The 21,024-nt window shown below is 44.6% G+C and overlaps 1 protein-coding gene and 1 pseudogene across 1 annotated transcript; one reads left to right on the top strand and one right to left on the bottom strand.

Moving 5' to 3' along the window:
- Positions 1-1,135: 1,135 nt before the first annotated feature.
- On the bottom strand, positions 1,136-10,833 carry LOC133892595 (formin-like protein 13). The gene is made up of 4 exons (XM_062333462.1): positions 9,470-10,833; positions 9,189-9,391; positions 2,497-2,735; positions 1,136-2,151 (listed from the first exon to the last, which is right to left on the bottom strand). The coding sequence occupies exons 1-4, from the start codon at positions 10,558-10,560 to the stop codon at positions 1,360-1,362; spliced, it is 2,325 nt and encodes a 774-aa protein (XP_062189446.1). The 5' UTR covers positions 10,561-10,833; the 3' UTR covers positions 1,136-1,359.
- A 3,925-nt stretch (positions 10,834-14,758) lies between these two features.
- Positions 14,759-15,587, top strand: LOC133893044 (BTB/POZ and MATH domain-containing protein 2-like; annotated as a pseudogene).
- The last annotated feature ends 5,437 nt before the right edge of the window (positions 15,588-21,024 follow it).

The raw sequence follows: 21,024 nt of genomic DNA, 5'->3' as shown, positions 1-21,024 counted from the left end.
TCTCGGCACTCTCAAGTCGACTGGCGACTTGAGCATGCATATTACGAAGCTTGCCAAGTTCAACCATGACAATCAGGTAACTTTTACACTCCTCAACATTGGGCCTAGACCTAAGCAATGCAAGTTCGGTAGAGATAGACTCATACTTAAATCTAAGATCCTTCAACTCACGTACAGCTTTCTTAAGTAACATATCCTGGCTAACGAGAGCATCATGCAAGGTATCAACTTGAATGAAAAATTTGTCGTATGAGGGCAATACCTCAGAAGGATCCAACTCAGGGTCGTTGTCGTCGTTGTTTTCGTCCGCTACGAAGTAGAGGTCAGTGAAGTCCTTGGCCTTCTTCTTGTTCTTTGATTGTGGTTCATCCTCCTCTGAGCTCTCTTCATCGCTGAAGACGTGTTGATGTTGCTAAGAGTCGTTATGAATGCCCTAGAAGCCGTCTTGACCGTCTCCTTAACTATCTTATCGTGGTTCTTCTTAAAGAAGGGATTCTTTTTTTTTCTTGTGCTTGTTGTAGTCGCGGTCGTCGTCCCCTCTCTTCTTGAGCTTGGAGCATTCCGCCTTAAAATAGTTAGTGTCACCGTACTCAAAACAGACACGAGAACTGCATTTAAGGTTCTCATCATTCAGCGTGTTAACCTAAGATCGTAACCACTGCTTAACTTTTGGAGTTCAGAATTGTTGTGACGTAGTGTGTAGCGGCAATGCTCACGAAAGTACAGAACAAGTATTGCTTTACGCCACTTTTCCTCTTCTTTTCTCCAATCTGTGTTGGCACACTTAAGGTATTAATGTATTTTATATGTCTAATTTTCCTCCTTTTTTCTTCGTTGTCACCACATGGTATCCATCTGTTTTTCGTACTTCATCAGATTCAGCAGCCTCAGGCCCTCATTGATCATGCTGGTAGCAGCCAGCACAGTATGCAGGCCCTTGATCATGCAGGTATCTCATTACTGCCACCTTTTCTGGTCTAGATGCAAAGACAGCACAGCCTTGTATCAGAAGCAACCTTACTTAATCAGCACATTCAGCAGGCTGCAGATTGAATATTACAACGAAATATTATAATTCCATAACATGACACTGTCAGGCAAATGCCATTAATGCATACTATGATACTAATGACAGTTACAAAAGTAAGAGAATGAATATATCATAATACAGAGTCAAGAAACCTTGTCTTTGTACAGCTATATATCTTTTAACCTTTGTAAGCATCTATTACTGTATTACACAGTGACTTCCTCTTCTAAGTTCTGACATTTGACTACACATGCTCAACATTGCAAGAATCACTGCCCTCAAATCTGAACAACTACCCTATGCATCAAAAAGAGAGGTTCCTAGTTACTCTAAGACGACGAGCTGTCCTCATCGGAGGAGCTAAGCTCCCGTCGCGTCTCATACCGGCGCGGCGGCAGGGAGGTGCCCGCTGTGACGCGGAACAATTTGCCGGACCCCATCATCACCCTCTCCGGCGTTCTGCCGACGTCCCGGCACACGCGGTCCAGTGTCGAGAGGAATTCGCTCACCACCATGAATATCCTCAGGTGGTGAGGCTCCTCCTTGGTGGCGTCGCCATGGAAGTACTCCGTTGTCTCCTTCACGCGTCGCAGCGCGCCCTCCCCTGCTGTTTTCACGCTCACAATCTCCACCTGAGCTCTTTCTAGGAATGCATCCATTTCCTTGAAAAACTTCTCGCTTGAGCCTTGATCGGGACATGCCTCCTTGAGTGGCAAGACTAGCTTAACCTTCTCGAGGTCAGTTTCGAGCCTCGAGACGTTGCCGATCAAGGTGTCCATCTCCAATGTGGCTGCCCTCTTCACGTTTGAGATCTCGCTGCTGAGCCCTGCAAGTACTTTCAGGCCATCCTTCTTAAACTGTTCCTTACTAGTTCTGCCAGGATTTACTGTTGTTTCATCGGAACCAAAGCCTTCTGATCGGATGATCTCTTGTACCACGAAATGGAGCACTGTTGTTTTTCCGTCTGTGGACTTGATGTCTGCAAGCTTTAGAAGAGTGTCAAGCTTGAAGGCCCTTGCTTCGCCTCGATTAGTTCCATCGTTCATGCGGTTTCCAGTCTTAAGAACTGCATCTAGCAACTTCAAGAATAGCTTGCTGCTTCTTAAATCTGCACAGGCTGCCTGAAAAAGTTCTGAAGAAATATTATATTTTGATAATCGGCCTGAATGTATCTAAATGTCAGCTTATCAAGTTAACTGAATTTATGAAGGAATTGGCATGAGATCCATAAGAAGGTGCCTATACACATGAACTCTACAAATCCTAAAATAAAATTAAAGTTACGAAGCAGGCTACTTTAAACAAACTAGCATACATGTGTTAGGAACTTAGAATATGGAAATTTTCTTTTCTGAAGAATGGGCACACATATGGTAAATTTACTTCAGGAAAAAAACTTGCTAGTTTGTAGCGGAGGAAGCACTATAGCATTCAAATGAAAAGGTCAAATCATCATAGCTATTTACCTCCAGCGTTCCAAAAGATTTCCTTAGATAATTCACTTCATTATCAAAGTTTGCTTTGTACAGCAGTGCGTCTACTCTCTTGAAGGCAAAAGGAACATCAAGTATGTCTTTCAGAAAGCGCTCTGCTGGATCAATTCTTGATATATCACCACTATAATCGTTTAGCTTCAATTCTTCTTCTTTGGTCGGAGCCATCTTAGCTAGTGTTTCGTAGAACTCAGACCCCAAATCTCCGTTTCCTGTTGAATCATATATTCAAACTGCATTAATTCAAAGAATCTAAAGGTGCATAAAAGTTCATACTTCAAACTGTGAAGTAGACATCTAAGATGCAATACAAGAAACATCACAGCACTCAATTTCAGATTGATTTAAGTCCTTCATGAAAATATCAAGAAAACAACATTCACAGATTGGCTATGTGTGACAACTACATTGCAAACATCTGAAACAGGATGAATGCGTGCTATGTACAGACCTGATGCAGACCCTGAAGTTGAATGCAGCTTGAATATTAATGCACTATATCTATTCAGTGAACCACAACATTTTTCTTTCGTTGAATGTATGATTCTGTGGTTCATGTAACACATCAACTATGTATAATTATATACTCCATCCGTCTCAAAATAGATGACGTTTCAGCCTCTTCTACAATATTCAAAATACATGACATTCTACGATTTCGAGGTAATTTTAGCCTAAGTTTTCCAATCTTACCCCCTTCATTAAATAACTTCCTTCCCAATACAAGTCTTATTTCCCACATAATAAATAGTATTAAAAGAGGGTAAAATGGTCATTTTATCTTTCACCTTAATACTTGTGCTCAACCCTAAAATGTCATCTATTTTTAGGGAGTATTCAGTATTGTAAATGGTATCCTTGAAAGCAAAATTGAAACGAAATGTATAGATGAGATATGTTGGTTGTGAACAATAAACAAGGGACATGAATTGAATTTTGTTGGATCCAACAGACATAGCTAATCAATGTTTACATGTGACCTCATAAGAAAACAACTGAATCATAGGCCCACTACCACGTCATGCACAGGATTACCTTACTCTACAACAGGAACTCCCTAACAAAATAAATTGCACACTCGTATCACCCCTGTTTAAATAATCGTCACCAAAAGGTTTACAATGCTAATAATTCTAGTTACCGGATGCCAAATAAGGAAGACACCTAAGCGTCACAACAAGAAGCAATCTGGGACAGAAGTCACACAAGTTACTTTTAGAACCAGTTATGGAGCTACTTATGTCTCAAGGTGCACTGCTCATGGCGAAATAATGGCTAAAAAGTTCTGAAAATATATGTTCTACAGTGTGACGCCCGTTTCCCCCTTTGCCTGACGCATGGACCCCGCACGTCAGTCCCTTCCCCTTCCTCCCGCAACATTGCGTGTCGCTCGCCCGATTTCGCCGGCGCACGCCCCGACCCCCGGTCGAGCCCCTCTTCGCTCCACCGCACTCAAGCCCCCAAATTCTGTCGGTTTTCCCCCACCTGAGAGCTCATGAGACGCCACCGGACTCCGTCGAGCCCCCCTCGCCGTCGCCGTTCGAGTGCACAACATGGTTCTCCGTCCGCATCTCGACGTCCTCGACCAGATGTCATCAAGCTTCATCCACCGCATGGAGCTCTAGCCGCCGCCAAATCCTCACCGTTGAAGCATGACACCGCCAGGACACTCCGAGCCGCCCCGACTCCGTCCAAGCCATCAAACGGACTCACCGTCAACCGTACACCATCCTCCGCTGCTCATTGTCGAAGCTCAGGTTCCGCGACGAGGTTTCCTCTCTTCTCCGACCGTGCGCCGCCGTCCGAGCTCGCCGACACCGGTCGCCGCCGGTTATGAGGTAGACCCAACTCACGCCGTACCATCCCGCGTGTAGGGCCGAGATTAGATCAGGGGTATACCTCTTCGCTAGTCAATGAGATCGCACCATGTGTCCTTTTTGATGATTGGATTTATGTGGAGCCATGTCAGCGCGTCACATCGGCGTCTTTGTCCCACGTGGCGAGTCCAGTCAGTAGCCTAGTCAGCCGATGACATCATCATTGCGCAGTAATTCGATTTTTCTTTAGAAAATAATTCGCAAAATAGATTTAATCCAAAAATAGGTTTTGTTTTATTACAAAATTTCAGAAAATGGTTTATGTTTTAAATAAATGTTTTTAATAGGTTTTTAATTCTAAAAATAGTTTCAATATTAAGAATAAATGTTTGTAACAAGAAAATAGTTTTAGAAAATCTGGATTAATTCAAATAATGTTTTAAATATGTTTTGTTTAGTAAAATAAATACTTTAAATATTTTTTGTTACATATAAAATTATTTTTAATTCCTAAAAAATGTAAATAAATTGTTTTAATTAGTTTTATGATATAAAATAATTCCAAAGTTTTTAAATAAATGTTTTAAGCCTTTTAAAAATTAGGTTTAATTCCAGAAAATTAGTTTTCATCGTTGCTAGCCGTTTAAAAATTCGTTTAGCCGTAGCTTTCGCGTTATAGCTCTGATTTGGGTGATTCTTGCGCCCAAATCTTTTTAAAATCGTAATCTAACGAGCCTTCGCGTTTGTTTGTTGTGTTAGCTTTATTTTACGCTTGCTCTTAGTGTGTTGTTCTCTCCGCATGTAGACGATCCTGTCCCAAAGACGTTCGAGAATATTCAAGATCAAGATTTCGATAACACTGACCAGCACTTCGGAAAAGGCAAGTGTCCTTGAACATCTTGCACCTATTTTTAGGAATTTATGTTAGTTGTTTATCCTTCATTGCATGATTGTCTAAATTGGAAACCTATGAATAGGGTTACTAGCTTTTTGTCTAAATATCCTTGCCATCGTTGATGAGTCATGGAAAGAATATGGTAGATATGCTAGTCGCTACCCTGGTTGGGTTAGAAGTTAAACTTGACTAACGATTATGCAACATGAATCGGGTATGATAATCTTTTGTAACACCATATAATAGGGATCCTAACAGGATGGTTGGTATGTGGATGGTGCATGAAGTCGCATGTGTTGTGCCGCACGATGGGAATGTGTATGTTCCTCTGTAGGGTCATAAGGACCGGTTCTTGAAGCCTGTAACTTGGCTGAACAGCGCAACCACGAGGTTTATATGGATACGGACAGGCCAAATAATTAGATGTCATTCTTATTCTGTACACACCAATGGGCTGTTGAGTGGCACAAGAGGAGGCCTCTACAGTGGATAGAATCTCTGTTAGCGCGGTGAAACATTAGTGGGTGCATATGGATTTGAAGACGTTTTGTAAATGCCTTGTAGTGAGACCCTGGCTCTACATCCCGGAAGTGTGAAGCAAAACGGGAATCACAACTCGTGGGTAAAGTGTACAAACTCTGCAGAGTGTAAAACTGATAGATCAGTCGTGCTCACTGTCAAGAGCGATTTGGATTTCTTCTTGATTAGTTGGGATAAGGGTTCTGGTATGGATGGTCGGGTAACCAGGTAATGGAATTACCTGGTGAGTTATGGTAGCCAGATATAGAATATCTGGTGAGTTTGTTAGTCGGATAGAATCCGATGAGCTGTTCCTCTTGTTTAAGTTGTGTCTTCACACTTAGTAAATAGGATACCTGATTCAGAGAGTTATAGATTAAGGTTGCTTAGTGCAGTAAACCAGTATCTAACCTTTTCTTGACTTAAGCTCTCATATCATACTTTTCTACACTTGCGGAGTACGATATGTACTCACACTTGCTATTTTCAATAATAAATGCTACTCAGTTGGAGAAAACTACACAAAAAATCAAGGAAGCTGAAGACTACAATGAAGACGGAACGTCCTAGGTCGCGTTGCCCTTAGTCGATTGCTTGTGGTGTGCCCTGAAGTCTTCGTTGGAGTTTCCTCTTGTTCTTGCGCTGCAGTTTAAAAACTCTAGTATTTGTTTCAATAAAGTTGTTTTGTTCGATATAGAACTATTTATCATTGATAATGTCACTGCATGTATGATGAAACAGATCCTGACATACATGTGGAATATACCTGGTTGTTACTTTAAAAAACCGGACATGACATACAGTCCAAATAAGAAAAACAGAGGGAAAAAGGTGTAATAATAGTGGATCAAGTGGCCATCATAGCCAACAACTCCTCTGTACTTTTTTTGTTTGCGATTAACAACTCCTCTGCACTAACTAATCAAAGAAATAACCCCAGACTGTGGTATAACACATCAAAGTATGCATGCCACAGTAAATGCTCATTTTGGTTGAGTCATCCCTGGGAGAAGAAATTGAGAAGCATTATCTGGAATAAATGACAAGATATCTAATACATGTCCCTCATTTAGAAGACTCGACTGTTGACCACTATTTCCTATGCCAATAACAGTTAGCATACAATAGTGGTAGGCCCCTTCGCACCCTCGTGATCTCTGTTGGTTACTAATAACACATGACATGGAGTTTTTGGTGTTGAATGCAAGATGACTCTCCGTCCAAAATAAAACAATTTGGTTAACTCATAACAAGATCAATGTACCTGTTTATTAAAGGAAATCATCAACTAATCAACTATTGAAGATCAGGCAATATAGTACCTAAATTTGGTATGGATACCCCATGATCGTAAGACAACAACCAAATCAGTGAACCTACTGCAACTACTTCTATAAGCAACTGAGCTGGTGAGAGGTGTTGGGCCATGGGGGTTTGCCAACACCCAGGTCCAACTCCTCTTCGACTCTAATGGGTGCCTTTTCCCCCCTTCTAAACGCAAAAGTTCCTAGTTTGTAATAGGTACTCTGTTCTTTTATTTCATTAAATTAATTTATCAAAAGGAAATATTCATTACTTCCATAATGGATAAATAACTGTTGAAATCTATCTGACATTAACTGACACAAATAGTAGGAATATTAGTTAACAAATTGCAAAGATAAACAAATAATGAGAGTTCCATCATCATCTACATCTACTGTCCACCAGATTGCTCCCAGTAATAGCCAGAAACTTTAGACAACAAATGAATATGACACATCCGTTGGACAATACAAGAGAGAAGCTGAGGACCAGAGGATCGCGAAGGTGAGAACAATTCTCGAAATGTATACACAAGTTTTTGGCAAAGAAAATTGACAGGGAAGGCAATCTAATCATGTTCTGAAAAGAAAGAGTGTGCAAGTTATAAAAGCAATGGAGGGCCACTAATAATTGAAGCTGTTACCAAGTTGCAAAATGCATATACGTAATGCAACATTATCACAAGACAAAGCAGAAGCATTAAAAGGGAAAGAATCTGCATCTTTGTGAAGATGCAGCTCGCCACTCCAATCCATGTCCTAATCTGCGTCCTGATCTAACCATGACCTAACATGACGTGACTGATGATGCAACATCACTGATGGTTCATAAAATATCCACACCATCTAATTAAAATTTAACAACATACTACATAACTAAATAGTAAGATTCAAGTTTCATTTTGGACAGCTATTGAAGAAGCGCAACTATCAACAAACAGAAGATTATTTGGAACAAATCCAGCGTTTCAAATGAATGTAACACTAATAATGCAAGAGTTATCCTTGTTGGAACGCATTGCATCTAGTCTATGTGATCGTGAAAGTAACCCCTCGCCAAGAAAATTCTGAATGTGACAATTATGGTCAAAAGGCGGGACAGGTATAGGAGCCTTCACTATCAGCTCACATCTAAACAAAAGAAAAGGTGTTCTGTAAGGAGGTAGGAGAGATTCCCTGGTATGCTGGGAATGTATATTTATTAGGTAAACAATACAACAATTGGCCAGCCTGAGAATTGTGTAGGCCTTCAGGGACAATCTGTGCATATAGGGGGGCGGGGGGGGGGGGGGGCGGAGAACAGAGTGACATGTTCTGCTGCCCCACTCTACAATTGGAGACAATGGGCACATATAACGTATGAACCAAATGGCTAGAATGAGGACTGGTGAGCGGTGCGAAACTAATGACACAGACCTCATAATCACAAGAAAGGCTTTCAGTCTCCATGGAACATATTTTTATTAACCGTACATTTACCGATTTAAGTATAACTGATTCTTCGGTTAATTAGCCTTCCATTCCTTAACTAATCAACAGCAGTACGGCACTTTGTGCTTGGTAATGTGTCAAAAAGTTCTGGGCAGGTGGGATGTGGTGCCCAGCACCTAATTGTCGATTAGGCAAGCTTCGCGGCGCTGGGCGGGAGGGTGTCGCCTAGCCCAAGTGGACGATTTTTTAAAATTGACATACTGAACTTGGGATTTTTCAAGGACAAAAAAATATAGGGTACATTTGATTTTGGCTCACGCCTGCCCAGCCAAAAGCTAGGCGGAGGAAATGGCCGCTCGCGAGTTCGTCCAGCGTGGGTGCGAAAACGAACTACGCGTGGGCGCCGGCGTGGGCGTGAGGGCACACCAACCTACAGCTACTATACAAGCGCGTGCATGTGTCGCAGTCAACCACCGAAAAATTGGCAAGCGTCCATCGGTAGCAATCCAAACGAGCCCATATTACGCCAATCACTTGTAAAGTTTCTGTGTGTACTTAGTTTAACAGTAACTAGATTGTACTGTGATGACATGTGGTCACCGGGATTGCACAAGAATTTTAGAGAATTCCAAGCATCAGTAGGGGACCAGAGTACCAGACCAGAAGTGAGACTGTAAGAAACTGAGAGTACAAACTCACCGTGCATGAGTGCTCCAATCACATCGTCCGATATCACATTGAGCGACTTGAGCATGATCGCGACGTTCTGCAGCCGCTTCGGGTCCAGCAGCCGGCTCTCCTGCTTCCCGGCGCCTCCCCTCTTCGCCAACTGATCGGAACTCCCCGTGCCCGCGCCGCCGGTTTTGTTCAGGAACAAGCTCTCCATTGCCTCCTCGTCCACGCTGCAGCAGCACCGCATGGTTCAAAGCTCAGTGGAAACGATGAGGTACAGCAAAAACACGAGTGAGAGAGGGGCTCACCGGAACGAGTCGGAGTTATGGACCTGGTCCCAGACGGTGGTGCGGCCGGAGATGGCGCGGAGCTTGTCCCAGTGTAGCGGTTTCAGGCTCGGCGGCTTGGGCGGCGGCGCGCTCCCGCCGTGGCCGTCGGGGATCTCGCTTCCCCTGTCTTGAACGGGCTCAGGGGAATTGGTTAGCGCCAAATTGGCAAGGGCAGCGGGGGGCGCGGACTCCGCGGGCATCGGCCGCAGCAGCCTCTGCCTCGGCTGCGGCGGGGGTGGAGGCGGGCGAGCAGGCCGCAGAGGATTCGCTTGTGGCGGCGGCGGAGGTGTGGGCGTGGGCGCGGAAGCAAGCGCGGGCGGTTGAGGCACTGTTTGCTCCAGGGTGCTGCGCTGGCTCGTGCTCCGGCTGAACGAGGACTTGGCGGTCTTCGGCGCGGTGTAGTACGTCGCCTGGTCCTCGTCGGATGAATCCCCCGTGGTGGTCATCGGCGGCGTGGACGCCGGCGGGGGCGGCGGTTGCGGGGCCGGCCGCTTTAGCGGTGGCAACGGCCGGAGGTCAGGGCTCGGCTGCTTAACGAGCGCGAGCGGCCGGAGGTCCGGGCTCTGCTGCCGGTGCCGGTTCACCTCCACCAACGTTGTGAGCGGGTCGAGGTATATCGCGTCGGACGCCGTCGAGCTCGGCGACAGCGACCTATGGTGCCGGGCGCTGCTCCCGACGTCGCTAGCAACTCTCGCGGCAGCGGCGCGCACCGACTTCGCGCCGCGCCCCTCGTCGACCCCGCCTCCATCGGAGCGGCGGCGCCACAGGAGGAAGCACGAGTAGGACGCCACCGCGAGGGCGACGAGGCCTGCGGCGAGCGCGATGGCGACGGCGTTGGTGACGCTGGTCTCTGACCGCCCGCCGCCCGTGGCCGCCGCCGCCGCGGCATCGGGCGGTGGCACGAGAGAGCTATCATCGTTCGCCGGCGGCGGTGGGGGCGACTCGACGGGGAAGAACGGCTGGTGGAGCGACCGGCGCCGGAGGCTTCCGCCGTCCTCCGCCGCTGCCACCGACAGCAAGAGCTCAGCTACCGCCACAGCGACGCTCACAACGAATTCTATTCCTCTCATGGTAGGTGGTACAGCCCTGGTAGAAATCTAAATTCTCTAAAAAAATTCTGAATTCTCCTCCGCAAATTTCAAAACCTTCGTGTCGTTGTTTCGGTTTCTTTTTGTGACGTGGTCTTTGGAAGGAGAACGAGGAGGGGCTGCGTCACCGAGAGTGGCAAATGAGAGAGTGTACTCGACGCGCCACGCGGTGTTGAGAGAACGGCGCCTTATTCCACGGACACTGGCACCGACCTCTGGGCCCCTGGGTCAATCGAACCCACTAGTCAGTGACTAACTGGCACGTGGTTGGTTACTACGCAGAAAAGTTCCTCTTCTTCAGGTGCGGGGTGGAGCGAGCGAGCGTCCGAGCGAGCTACCATTTTGGTGTGTTCCATTGAGTCGGTCACACGAAAGGACCGGCCAGCCCCGGGAACAATAAATGCGGAGCCAATGATTCGCGGGACCCATCTTGGATGGGCCACGCGCGTCAGCATCTGGGCGTCCTCTCGTCGCGTGGCGAAGCAGTAAATGAAGTGGGCGCAGACACTAGCAGCAGTGCTCCAGAAGGAACCAAACGCGGGGGCGGGCCGTGGGGGGCCCAGCGGAAATCCTACGGGCTACGGCCCTCGGCGCCGTTCCGTCTCTCCCTTTTTCCTACACGCGCGCGACCAGCGCGCTGGTTTTACATATCACTGCCCGGTGGGACCGCGGCGACCTGGTGCCGCGTGGCGGTGTGGGGGAGAGCATGGCTGAGGGCTGGGATGACGTGAGACATGGTGACTTCCTCCGCATGTTCCCCGTGATGCCCAAGCTTCGTGCAGTGTTCGTGCGTGTCAGTCTGCCGGTGGGGTTGGCTCGCGGCGAGTGTCGGATGCGTCGTGGTGGTGGTGACGTGGCACGCTGCGGCGAGTTCCCGGAGTCGCAGTGCCGTGGGAATTTTTTAATAATAGTAGTATTTTAATGGTATGTAAAAATAAATTTTAAAAATAAAAAATGTAAAAATAAGTGTAAGTAAAGCATTCTGAGTGCGGACTAAATACCTATTGGTATTTAGAATGCCGATTAGATCCTTATTAACACTTCGAATGTCAATAAGTGATCAACTCGGTATCATAGAAGTTGTTAGTGTGTGTGGAGGTCTCTTAATACTAGTGTTGACAAGTAGCCATATAAAACATGTTGATATGTAGAAAGAGACATCGATATGCATTTTGGGCTGCAGAGCCTATTAGCACACCAAATACCTATAGCTCTTATCTGCACTCCAGCGCCAATAGATCTCTTTCCACATGGCTACATATGTGTCCTATGCGATGTACATTCCGATTACTAAAAGTGGCGAGTGTCAACTAGCATCTATTTTGTAATTTTCTATTTTTGATTTTATTTTTGCAATTTTACATTAAAATACTGTTATTAAAAAAATCCATGCCGTGGATAGAACGGGGATGTGAAGCCTCGTGCAGAGCCGAGCCGAGCAGATTCCTGGAGGAAGGAAAAAGTTCAGAATCTGCAGAGCATGTGCACCGTTCTGGTGGACGAAGAGAACAGTACGGGGGTAAAACATGGGGATGGCTGGAGCCTGGATTTCGGCAGTGATGGCAAAAGATCGTTGCAATTTTTTCGGTTTCGAGATTCGTCGCCGCTTCAGCTCCCACTACAACCACCGAATGCACAGCGACTGTGGGGCACGGCCACATCCGCGCACAGCGTGAGTGTTCGTCGGAGTCTCATGGCGACTTGACGAGGAACTTTACCGCGGGAATACGGGAGAAGTTCCCTCCAGCTCAACTTCAGTTCAGCACGACGTCCCTACGAAGACGAAGAATTCTGACCGAGAGGCTCAGCATTTGCCTCGGCATCAATTGACTTGGGCGTATCAAACGGAGAGCAAAACAACCGCCGATGGAGCAAATAATCCATAGAGCCAAACGGGTTCAACTAATATCCCCAACGTACCCGGAACAAAGCTGCATCGCGTGTCTGAAACTTTCCAGGTTAACATCCATGCAGCTTTTGACGCAGCATTTCGTCTGCGTCAGCCTTCCTCCCACGTCCATGTGTTCAGAGCATAGCCTCCCTCTGAAGCAAGCACTCTGGAAAAAGAGCATCGTGCTGTACTTTGGTCAGTGTTCGCTGCCTTCCGTTTGGTGCATTCGTCTGCAACTTTTTGCCCATGTGTGCGGATCCTTCTTCAGAATGGAATGGAATGTATGTTGGGACTCGGCAGTTAGTTACACTGTCATGTTGTTGGAGTCTAATCTCTCAACTATTAGGTGTTCCCTATCAGAAAAAAGAAGAAAAAAAACTATTAGGTGTTCAGCTATGTCAGCCTCCAAATTATGAGTCCCAGGAAAAACTACAGGTGTTCAGCCTGTAGGATTGCTTTGCTGCTCTGATGTAGTGACGTTAGTGCGTCCTCTTGGGCATGCTCATCCAGCCGTACGTCGCAGCGCAGGAACTGAGCAGTTGGCAGGTGCGTCTCTGACTTGCCGTCGCCGGTCGAGCGACGGAGCTGCGTGCGCGTTCGGTTGGCTGAACCGTAGAAGCAGAGCAGCACGGGGGGACGGCGACCGTTTCGTTTGCCCTCGCGCCCGGTGGGCGAATAAGTTTGTGTAGGCCATGCACTGACCTGGCGTTTCTTCGTTTCTGCACAACGGAACGCGGCATTTCTAGCCTCGAGCGGCCGGCTACGAGTTCACCGCTCACCTCGAGCGGCTGTAAACGGCGACAGGCGAGTACGAACGAGCTTGTTGGCTGTGCGCAAGGCGCGTCGCCGACAGAGTGTTACTCTCACTCGGCTCGGAACCTCAGTTTCTCAGAGCATCAAAGGCAGACAGTGCAGGCTCTGTCATCCGTATGGGATGCGTTGCTTTCCTACTCATTCCAACCCCGTGATCATCGACATGCCTTAGTGGCGAGTGATGATAGGGATATTCTTAGGGTTATTTTGGTATATTTTTTAAATAGCTTTTCAACTGTAATTATACAGAGCTCTGCTAAACAGAAGTTTTCAGCTTTTAACTTTCTGAGTGGAATTCGTATGAGTGATTATTTAAAATAAGCTAAAAACTATGGAGTTGAAAAAAATAGATTCCTTTGATTTATTTTTTACATATAATCACTTCTTCCATATATTTTATTTTTAAGAACCACTTTCAGCCACATAATCACTTCCTTCAGAGAATCACTCTCCGTAAAAAATTTAAATAAGAAAGAGTTCTACCAAACATACCATTAATCTTTTCTGTTCTCTGATTTCTATTGTCTGGTATCGATTCCCTGCTATGGAACTTGGAAGTCCTCAGCCTGATTATTACAACCTGTACATGGCCAACTGGTCGAGGATGTTTAAACATCAGATTCAAATTTTATTTGGTACAGCTCAAGTTCCGATATTTATATAGGATTTAAAATTTATAGAATAAAATAAAATAATTTAAATATCTATTTTTAGTTTAAAATAAAAATAAGATGTATAAACTAAAAATCATCATCTATCCACAACTCCAACTCTTTAAATATTCTTAAGTTGAAGTTCTACTTAAACACACCCTAGTTCTCATCCGTTCCGTGAAATATTGTCATGCTGCCAAAAAAACCAAAATGAAGCGGAAATTTCAGCAGTAAACGGCGCAGATAAATTCCGTCATGGTAAAGCATGGAAAACGGATATGCATTTTTTGATTTAATCTTTTTTATGTTTGTTAATGCGATGCAACGAAATTATACTTGGTAAAGTATGGTGCGGTACAAAATTTACTTGGTCACAAGGAATCTGAAGCTGCGATGAGTTTTTTTTAATGTTTGCTGATGCGATGTGACCAAAGAATTGACCATCATTTATTTTCACAATGTTATCTTCTTTAGAGGATTTCCAAAAAAATTATGTGAGTCCTGGGCCACTGGCGCCTAAACGCATGGAGAGGTTGAATACTACCATGGCCCAGGTGAATTGCTACAGCCATTAGCAAACCGAAAGGCCCAGACTCGAGCAATTTTGTTTACGCCCGGCTATCAAGGCCCATCTCAGACAGAATTTTGCCAAAAATGGAACAAACCCAGTCCCAGATGCAGCAACCCTTTCCCTTCCTAGAGAGAGAGAGAGAGAGAGAGGACCGCCATGTCGACGGCTGTTCGCTCACCGCCGGCGCGCCCACCGGGCAGCTCCTCAAGTCCTGACCTTTCACCGTTGGTGGCCATCGGTGGAGCATCTTGTACTAACCCAACGGAGACTGCGCGCAGAGCTTCGGGTACGCGTCCCTCTACCTCGCCCTCGACGATGATGTCGCCAAGGAAGTGACTGCGCAGGTCCAGTTCAGCGTCGTGGTCGAGAAGCGAGCCCTGCTCTTCTTCAAGAGGAAGAAGAAGGATCTTTCCACATCGGCTGATCTAAGAACCTTCGCCAGCCACGGTAGTTGGAGGTGCTCAGCTTTCACCGAGAGGGAAAAGCTACGCAGCTGGTTGGCGCGTCACAGGGGCGGCCCTATGACGATCAGGTGCGACGTCGTGGTCTTCAACGATTTCCGCGCGGAGGAGGCGGCGCCCAACGGCCCAAGGCTGCGCTAGTCCCCGTGCCGACGCCCGACCTGCACAAGCACCTCGGCGATCTCCTCCAGAGCGGAAGGGGCGCCAACGTGGTGTTCGAGGCCGGCGGCGAGACGTTCGCCGCGCACCGGTGCGTCCTCGCGGCCCGGTCCACCGTCATCAGCACGGAGCTCTTGAGCGCGGGGACGCGGGAGGGCGTGGAGGCGCCGGTGTTCAGGGCCTTGCTGCGCTTCGCGTACACCGACGCGCTGCCGGAGATGACCAAAGAAGAGGAAGAAGCCATGTACGAGAACCTTCTCGTGGCCGCAGAAAGGTACAACTTGGAGAGGCTCAAGCTGATTTGCGCGAACAAGCTCTGCAAGCTCATTGACGTGGGCACGGTGAAGGCCATCCTTGCGCTAGCCGAGCGACATCGCTGCGACGGGCTGAAGGAGGCCTGCTTACATTTTCTCAGTGCTCCGGCCAATCTGAGGGCAGCCGTGGGCACCGATGGCCTGTGACTAAGAAATGGCTCACGTATAGGTTCGTCAACGTCAAGCACTTACTTTTTTATAGATCTCATATAAAAATGATCTTTATATAAAAATTATATTTATCAATGATATTCACAACTTTATAGTTAAATTTTTTTCATTTAAATCAACTTAAATACCAAAAAGGCTAGAAGTTCAAATCTGATTTTTGAAATCTTGAATTTCTAGCTACTTTTTAAGTATCTAAACGGATTTAAATAAAAAAGTGTTTAATTATAAATTTATAGATATCGTCTGTATATATAATTTTTATATACATTTTCACTCGAGATCATATAAAAAAGTTATGATATTTTATTTGAATATCGTTTGCGAGACATAAGACCTGTCAGCAGTTGGTATACTAACAGATCTATGGGGAATTACATATCGGCTATCCGGTTACTGGCAAGAGGCTAGTCGGCACTCCGATTGCCGATAGGTGGCTAGTCGACGATGTAAGTGCCAATGACACATATTTTTACAACTTTCTTATTTTTAATAATATTTTTGTAATTTTTAATAAAATATTATTATTTCAAAAAAGATTCACGTTCTTCCGATGCACCAAGCAAAAACAGTCGTGTTAAAATTGCTCAATGTCGGGACCTGTACAGTGACCAAGCTACCAAGTACCGAGTAAATCTTGCTCCGTCGTGTTAAATTGCTCAATGCATTTTACTAAAGGACTCGGTAAAATTCTGGTTTGGTGACGCAGAATGTATCATGCATTACATGCACACAGTCAAAGTGAATAGTTAGATGACGCAGAATTGTTGAGATGGGAAAGTACAAGTTATGCATATTGTAAGTCTGCCCTGTTTAAAAAGTTGGTAACTTTTTGTAAAAACGTTTTTTCCGCGTGCTGCCTCCTGATTCTCTGTTCCTCGACATCTCCTTCGCTCTTCCGCATCTCCCACATCTACCTGGTAGTCCTATGTGATAACGAGCATCAGCTACCTTCGATTCTTCATCTTCCTCGAACAAACTCGAATCCCCTATTACCTACCTGCTCAAGCAGCAGTGACCGCCACAATCCACATCCTTCCTCTTCAATCTCTTCCGCCTTCCCTTTGGTGCTGGCACGTACCCCTTGAAAGGACAATGATTTCGTCTAGAGTGAGATGAATAGATGTTTTTACAAAAATTCGTCATCTTTTATCGTTGTCTAAACTTGCAGCGGAATATAAATTATCGGATGTTTCATAAGTGAAAAACCTAAATATGTTAGGCTCAACTAAGTGCATAATCACTTAAATAAGTGTGGAAATTACAATTATAAGATGACAACAATTATTCAATTCTAGCAAAAGATATACAAGAAAATATTAATTGAAAAAGACTAAAAAATACTGTTCATCAGAGTATCCGGGCTATTCCGGATGCTCCAGATTGTACAATTCCGGAATCTCTGGACTGATCCAAATTCTCCAGGATCTGTACAGAACTGAGCTTGAAATTGAATTTAAAGTACGCCTAAAGAGTTTCAGTTCAAATCAAGTGATGTCGTGTGTTCTAAGTGATGATTACACGTAACCTACAATCAAATATACACGAACAAGTAGATCGAGCAATATGCACAAATATTGAGCAAGAACTCAAAAGTAAAGGAACAAAATAGGAGACACAAAATTTGTTTCCCGAAGTTCGGATTCACCACCGTGAATCCTACGTCTCCGTTGAGGAAGCTCTAACGAGCCGGGTCTCTTTCAACCGCTTTCCTCGATTCACTCTTGATTTCTTCCCTTGCGGATGTGAAATCAAAGCCTTTACAAACTTCTCGTGGCTCACCACAAGCACGGGATCTAGCTGGGCAACACCTAACCGGCTAGGAGGCTTCACCTCTAAGAGTAACAAACGCAATCGAACTTCTTGCCGATGAACTCGAGTGCTCAAGATGGGATTTAGCTCACTTACACTCAATCTTACAATCTCACAACCCAACTCACTTTTCTTCTCAAATCACACACTAGATTGGAGTGTGAGGGAGTTCTTTTGGCTCTAAAATAAGTTTCTTTTGTGCCCTTGCAGCAGCCCCAAAGGATGGGGGGTGAGGGGGTATAAATACCCACCTCCAAAAAACTAGTCGTTTGAGACTTCTTTAGCCTGACCTGGAGTATCCGGGGTACTCCGGAGTATCTGAATCAACTGAAATAGCCTAACCAGAGACACTCTGGCGGAGCCTCACCCGGAGACTCCGGACAACCCCAAGTATCCGGCCCACCCCGGAGTATCTAGGTTCAGCACAGCTGACCTCTGAAAAACAGCGATAACTTTTGATCCCGGAGTCCGATTTCGATGATTTTAGACTTTGTGAAAAGCTTATTCATAGGGCTACACATACCAACTGAATTCATGATCTAAAACATATAGGATCAAATTAGGAACACTCCAAAACCTAATTCGGACACTTCCACATTTTCGCTCCGGATTTCTAAAAAGAACTCTCACTATAGGTTTGGTTAGAAACTCTTGAGCACTGAGACACGGCAATTAGCTCACGTTGCATCCCTCTTAATAATGCGGCATACCTATATTCAAATTCAAAGATAAAACTCGTTTGAGCCACTTTGAGAATTTGAAAACTTTCAAATACCACTTCTTTCTTTCAAACCTTGAGTGTTGCCAACTTACATATATTCTTCACTCCATCTCTTCTTGATTCTTCATATGATTGATGTGAATCATCCATAGCTTCCCATTACCTCGCACGGTCCATCGGTGCAAACCCTTCACTCGCTCTTCAGCACCGCCTTGGTCCTTCGGCGCTAAGCCATTTGCTTACCCTTCACCGCCGGATGGTCCATCACAACCGAGTCTTGCTTACCCTTCACTGTCTTGCCATAGAAAACCACTTTGTATTCTACATCTTCAAGAAATTTATTTTATCAAATATGGAGTCTACTCTTGTTCTTCACTCTTAGCATATATGATTTCAATTCAACTTATGCCTTCTTATGGATCCTAATCTCAACTCACTCTCAAGCACAAAGCACATGGATTAATCCATAAAACCTAAATGACAACATTTATACCTTAAGTTACTTGATCTCCACAAGTAACTTATTAGCCTTCATGCATATTGTCAATCTTCATATAGAACCTAACCTCACTCATTCTTAGACACATAATACACGAGTTAGTCCATAAAACTTTATTAACAAGTCATACCTTTAGTTACTTGATCTCCACAAGTAACTTATCCTTCAAGCTTATTGCTAATCTTATTGAGCTTCTTCTTCTGCTTATGAGCATCACTAAAATCTCAATGACTTTTGATGCAATTCTTTGAACTCATGGCATTTCTCAAAGAATCCATGCTTCATCATTTATGAATCTCCTATGGAATAACCTATAGAAATTATCAATATGATTGTTAGTCCATAGGCATTATCATCACTTATCCGAGCATCACCTAGAGCTCATTCATCTCGATGCATTTACAATCTCCCCATTCACAGCTCATGCATATCTCTCATCCATACATTACCTATGGAATAACTTACTAACAAACTCAATACCATTGTTAGTCCATAGGTATTATCATTAATTACTAAAACCACATACAAGGGCTAGATGCACTTTCAATCTCTCTCATTTTGGTAATTGATGACAATCTCACTAGATGATTATATTTGACAAAATTTAAAGTTCTAAGTATACATATAATCCGAAGATGAATGTATACAAAGAGCAAGTTTTGAAAATATCAAATATCACAAAGATTTGAGCCTTCAAAATTCAAATCAAGACAATTATATAGAAAATCTTCTATAGATTTGGGCTGGGACCTCCACCCAAAACACTCCATAAGACAACCCCATGCAAAGTGAGCTAAGGGACATTTAAAAAAGTATATGTTCAGTCATTTCCAAATGCCCACAAAGACAACAATTTTCATTTTCTTTCCAACCCATTCTTTTCAAAGAAGAAGCAAATTGCAAACTATTATGGGAAGCCTACCAAAGGAAAACCTTGATCTCCATAGGCAATTTGCTTTCCCAAATCAAACCAGCCCCCTTGCTGATAACACCCTAAAGATGATAAACCTATATAGAGATCTAGTTGTAAAAATCCTAGTTTTATCTAGAGCCCAGTACACCTCATCCTCATTATCATTTAAGATCACCTCTTGAAGCCTTCCATATAGCTTATGTAAACTTTCCTGCTCATTATGGTTAAGAGACCTTCTAAAATGAACACTCCAATGGTTATCCAAGACACACAATCCTCAACTAAAATATCAGGGTCATCACAAATTATATAAATCTGGATATTGAATATGAAATGGGGTATCTCCCAACTAAATGTCTTTCTAGAAGACAACCTTGTCCCCTTATTGATCTTATGCCAGGCACCCTACTTAAAGAGATGCTTGACTTTATGCAGACCCTGCTAAAATTAGGATGTTCCCCTTCTCTTGGAATTGAAGAACAGACCATTAGACATGTATTTAGCTTTAAAAATTTGAAACCATGTCTCCTCACTGTTCCTAATGATCTTTTAGATCCATTTAACCAATAAACACAAATTCACAATCTTAGTATTTGCAGTACCCAGCCCACCAAACTCCTTAGGTCTATGCACTGCATCCTATTTCACTATATGATATTTAAACTTGTCATCAGCACCTTGCTAGAAAACATTTACTCTAATGGAGTTCATCTTGCCATGCACCCCTGATGGCAAGAGATAGAATCCAATATGTAAAAATTTGCTCTAATGAGATTCTATAATAATATGGCAGGATAGAACCTCATGAGGCTCCTCTCCTACCGCACCTATACCGCTCACCACTCCCCACTTCACCAGTGGTGATGGGGAGATGGAACCCTGCACCCAAGTGTGTTGTCCTTGAAGTGCGTCCATCATTGCCTTCATTGTCGCCACCAGAATAGTGCAACCAGGATTCGCCATTCAGTACCATCACCATTGTTTCTGCCACTGTTCATCAAGAGGTTTTGCAATCACTAATCATCCTCATCCCCGTCATTTCCTGCCTCAGGTGTAGCACTGCATGGGGTCTTGGCTCCAGGCCACGCCCATGGTCACAACCAATGCCATGACCACCGTCCACACCCACAACACTCCGCTAGAGTCTGTGGCCATGCCCATGCTATGCTGCTACTATCCAGGCCTGGACCACTGCGTCCAGACTCTGCCAGCAGTTCAACGAAATGGTGGTGTGATGAGTGCACAGTTTGTGTAGGCGTGAGGCTCCTGTGAGTCTACGACCAATGTTGAGGTGGGGAAATGCACTTGAGGATATTATAGTCCCTCTTCTGTTTTTGTTATGTTTGGATCTTGTCTCATTTGCATTGTTGTGTCAGGAATCTAAAGCATGTGGATGCTGAATTGAAAAACAAGGAAGAAAAGATGGTTGCAATTGTGAATATGTGCATATACTTGTTAATTCTACATGTAT

The sequence above is a fragment of the Phragmites australis genome, chromosome 15 (genome assembly GCF_958298935.1).
Source record: "Phragmites australis chromosome 15, lpPhrAust1.1, whole genome shotgun sequence".
Taxonomy (NCBI): domain Eukaryota; kingdom Viridiplantae; phylum Streptophyta; class Magnoliopsida; order Poales; family Poaceae; genus Phragmites; species Phragmites australis.
This window is presented reverse-complemented; position numbering and strand designations above follow the sequence as displayed.

Coding starts and splice junctions, on each gene's coding strand:
- LOC133892595 (XM_062333462.1), bottom strand. CDS start 10,560: ATGAGAGGAATAGAATTCGTTGTGAGCGTCGCTGTGGCGGTAGCTGAG. Junction 9,392..9,469: donor CATAACTCCGACTCGTTCCG/GTGAGCCCCTCT, acceptor GTGCTGCTGCAG/CGTGGACGAGGAGGCAATGG. Junction 2,736..9,188: donor GATTGGAGCACTCATGCACG/GTGAGTTTGTAC, acceptor ATGATTCAACAG/GAAACGGAGATTTGGGGTCT.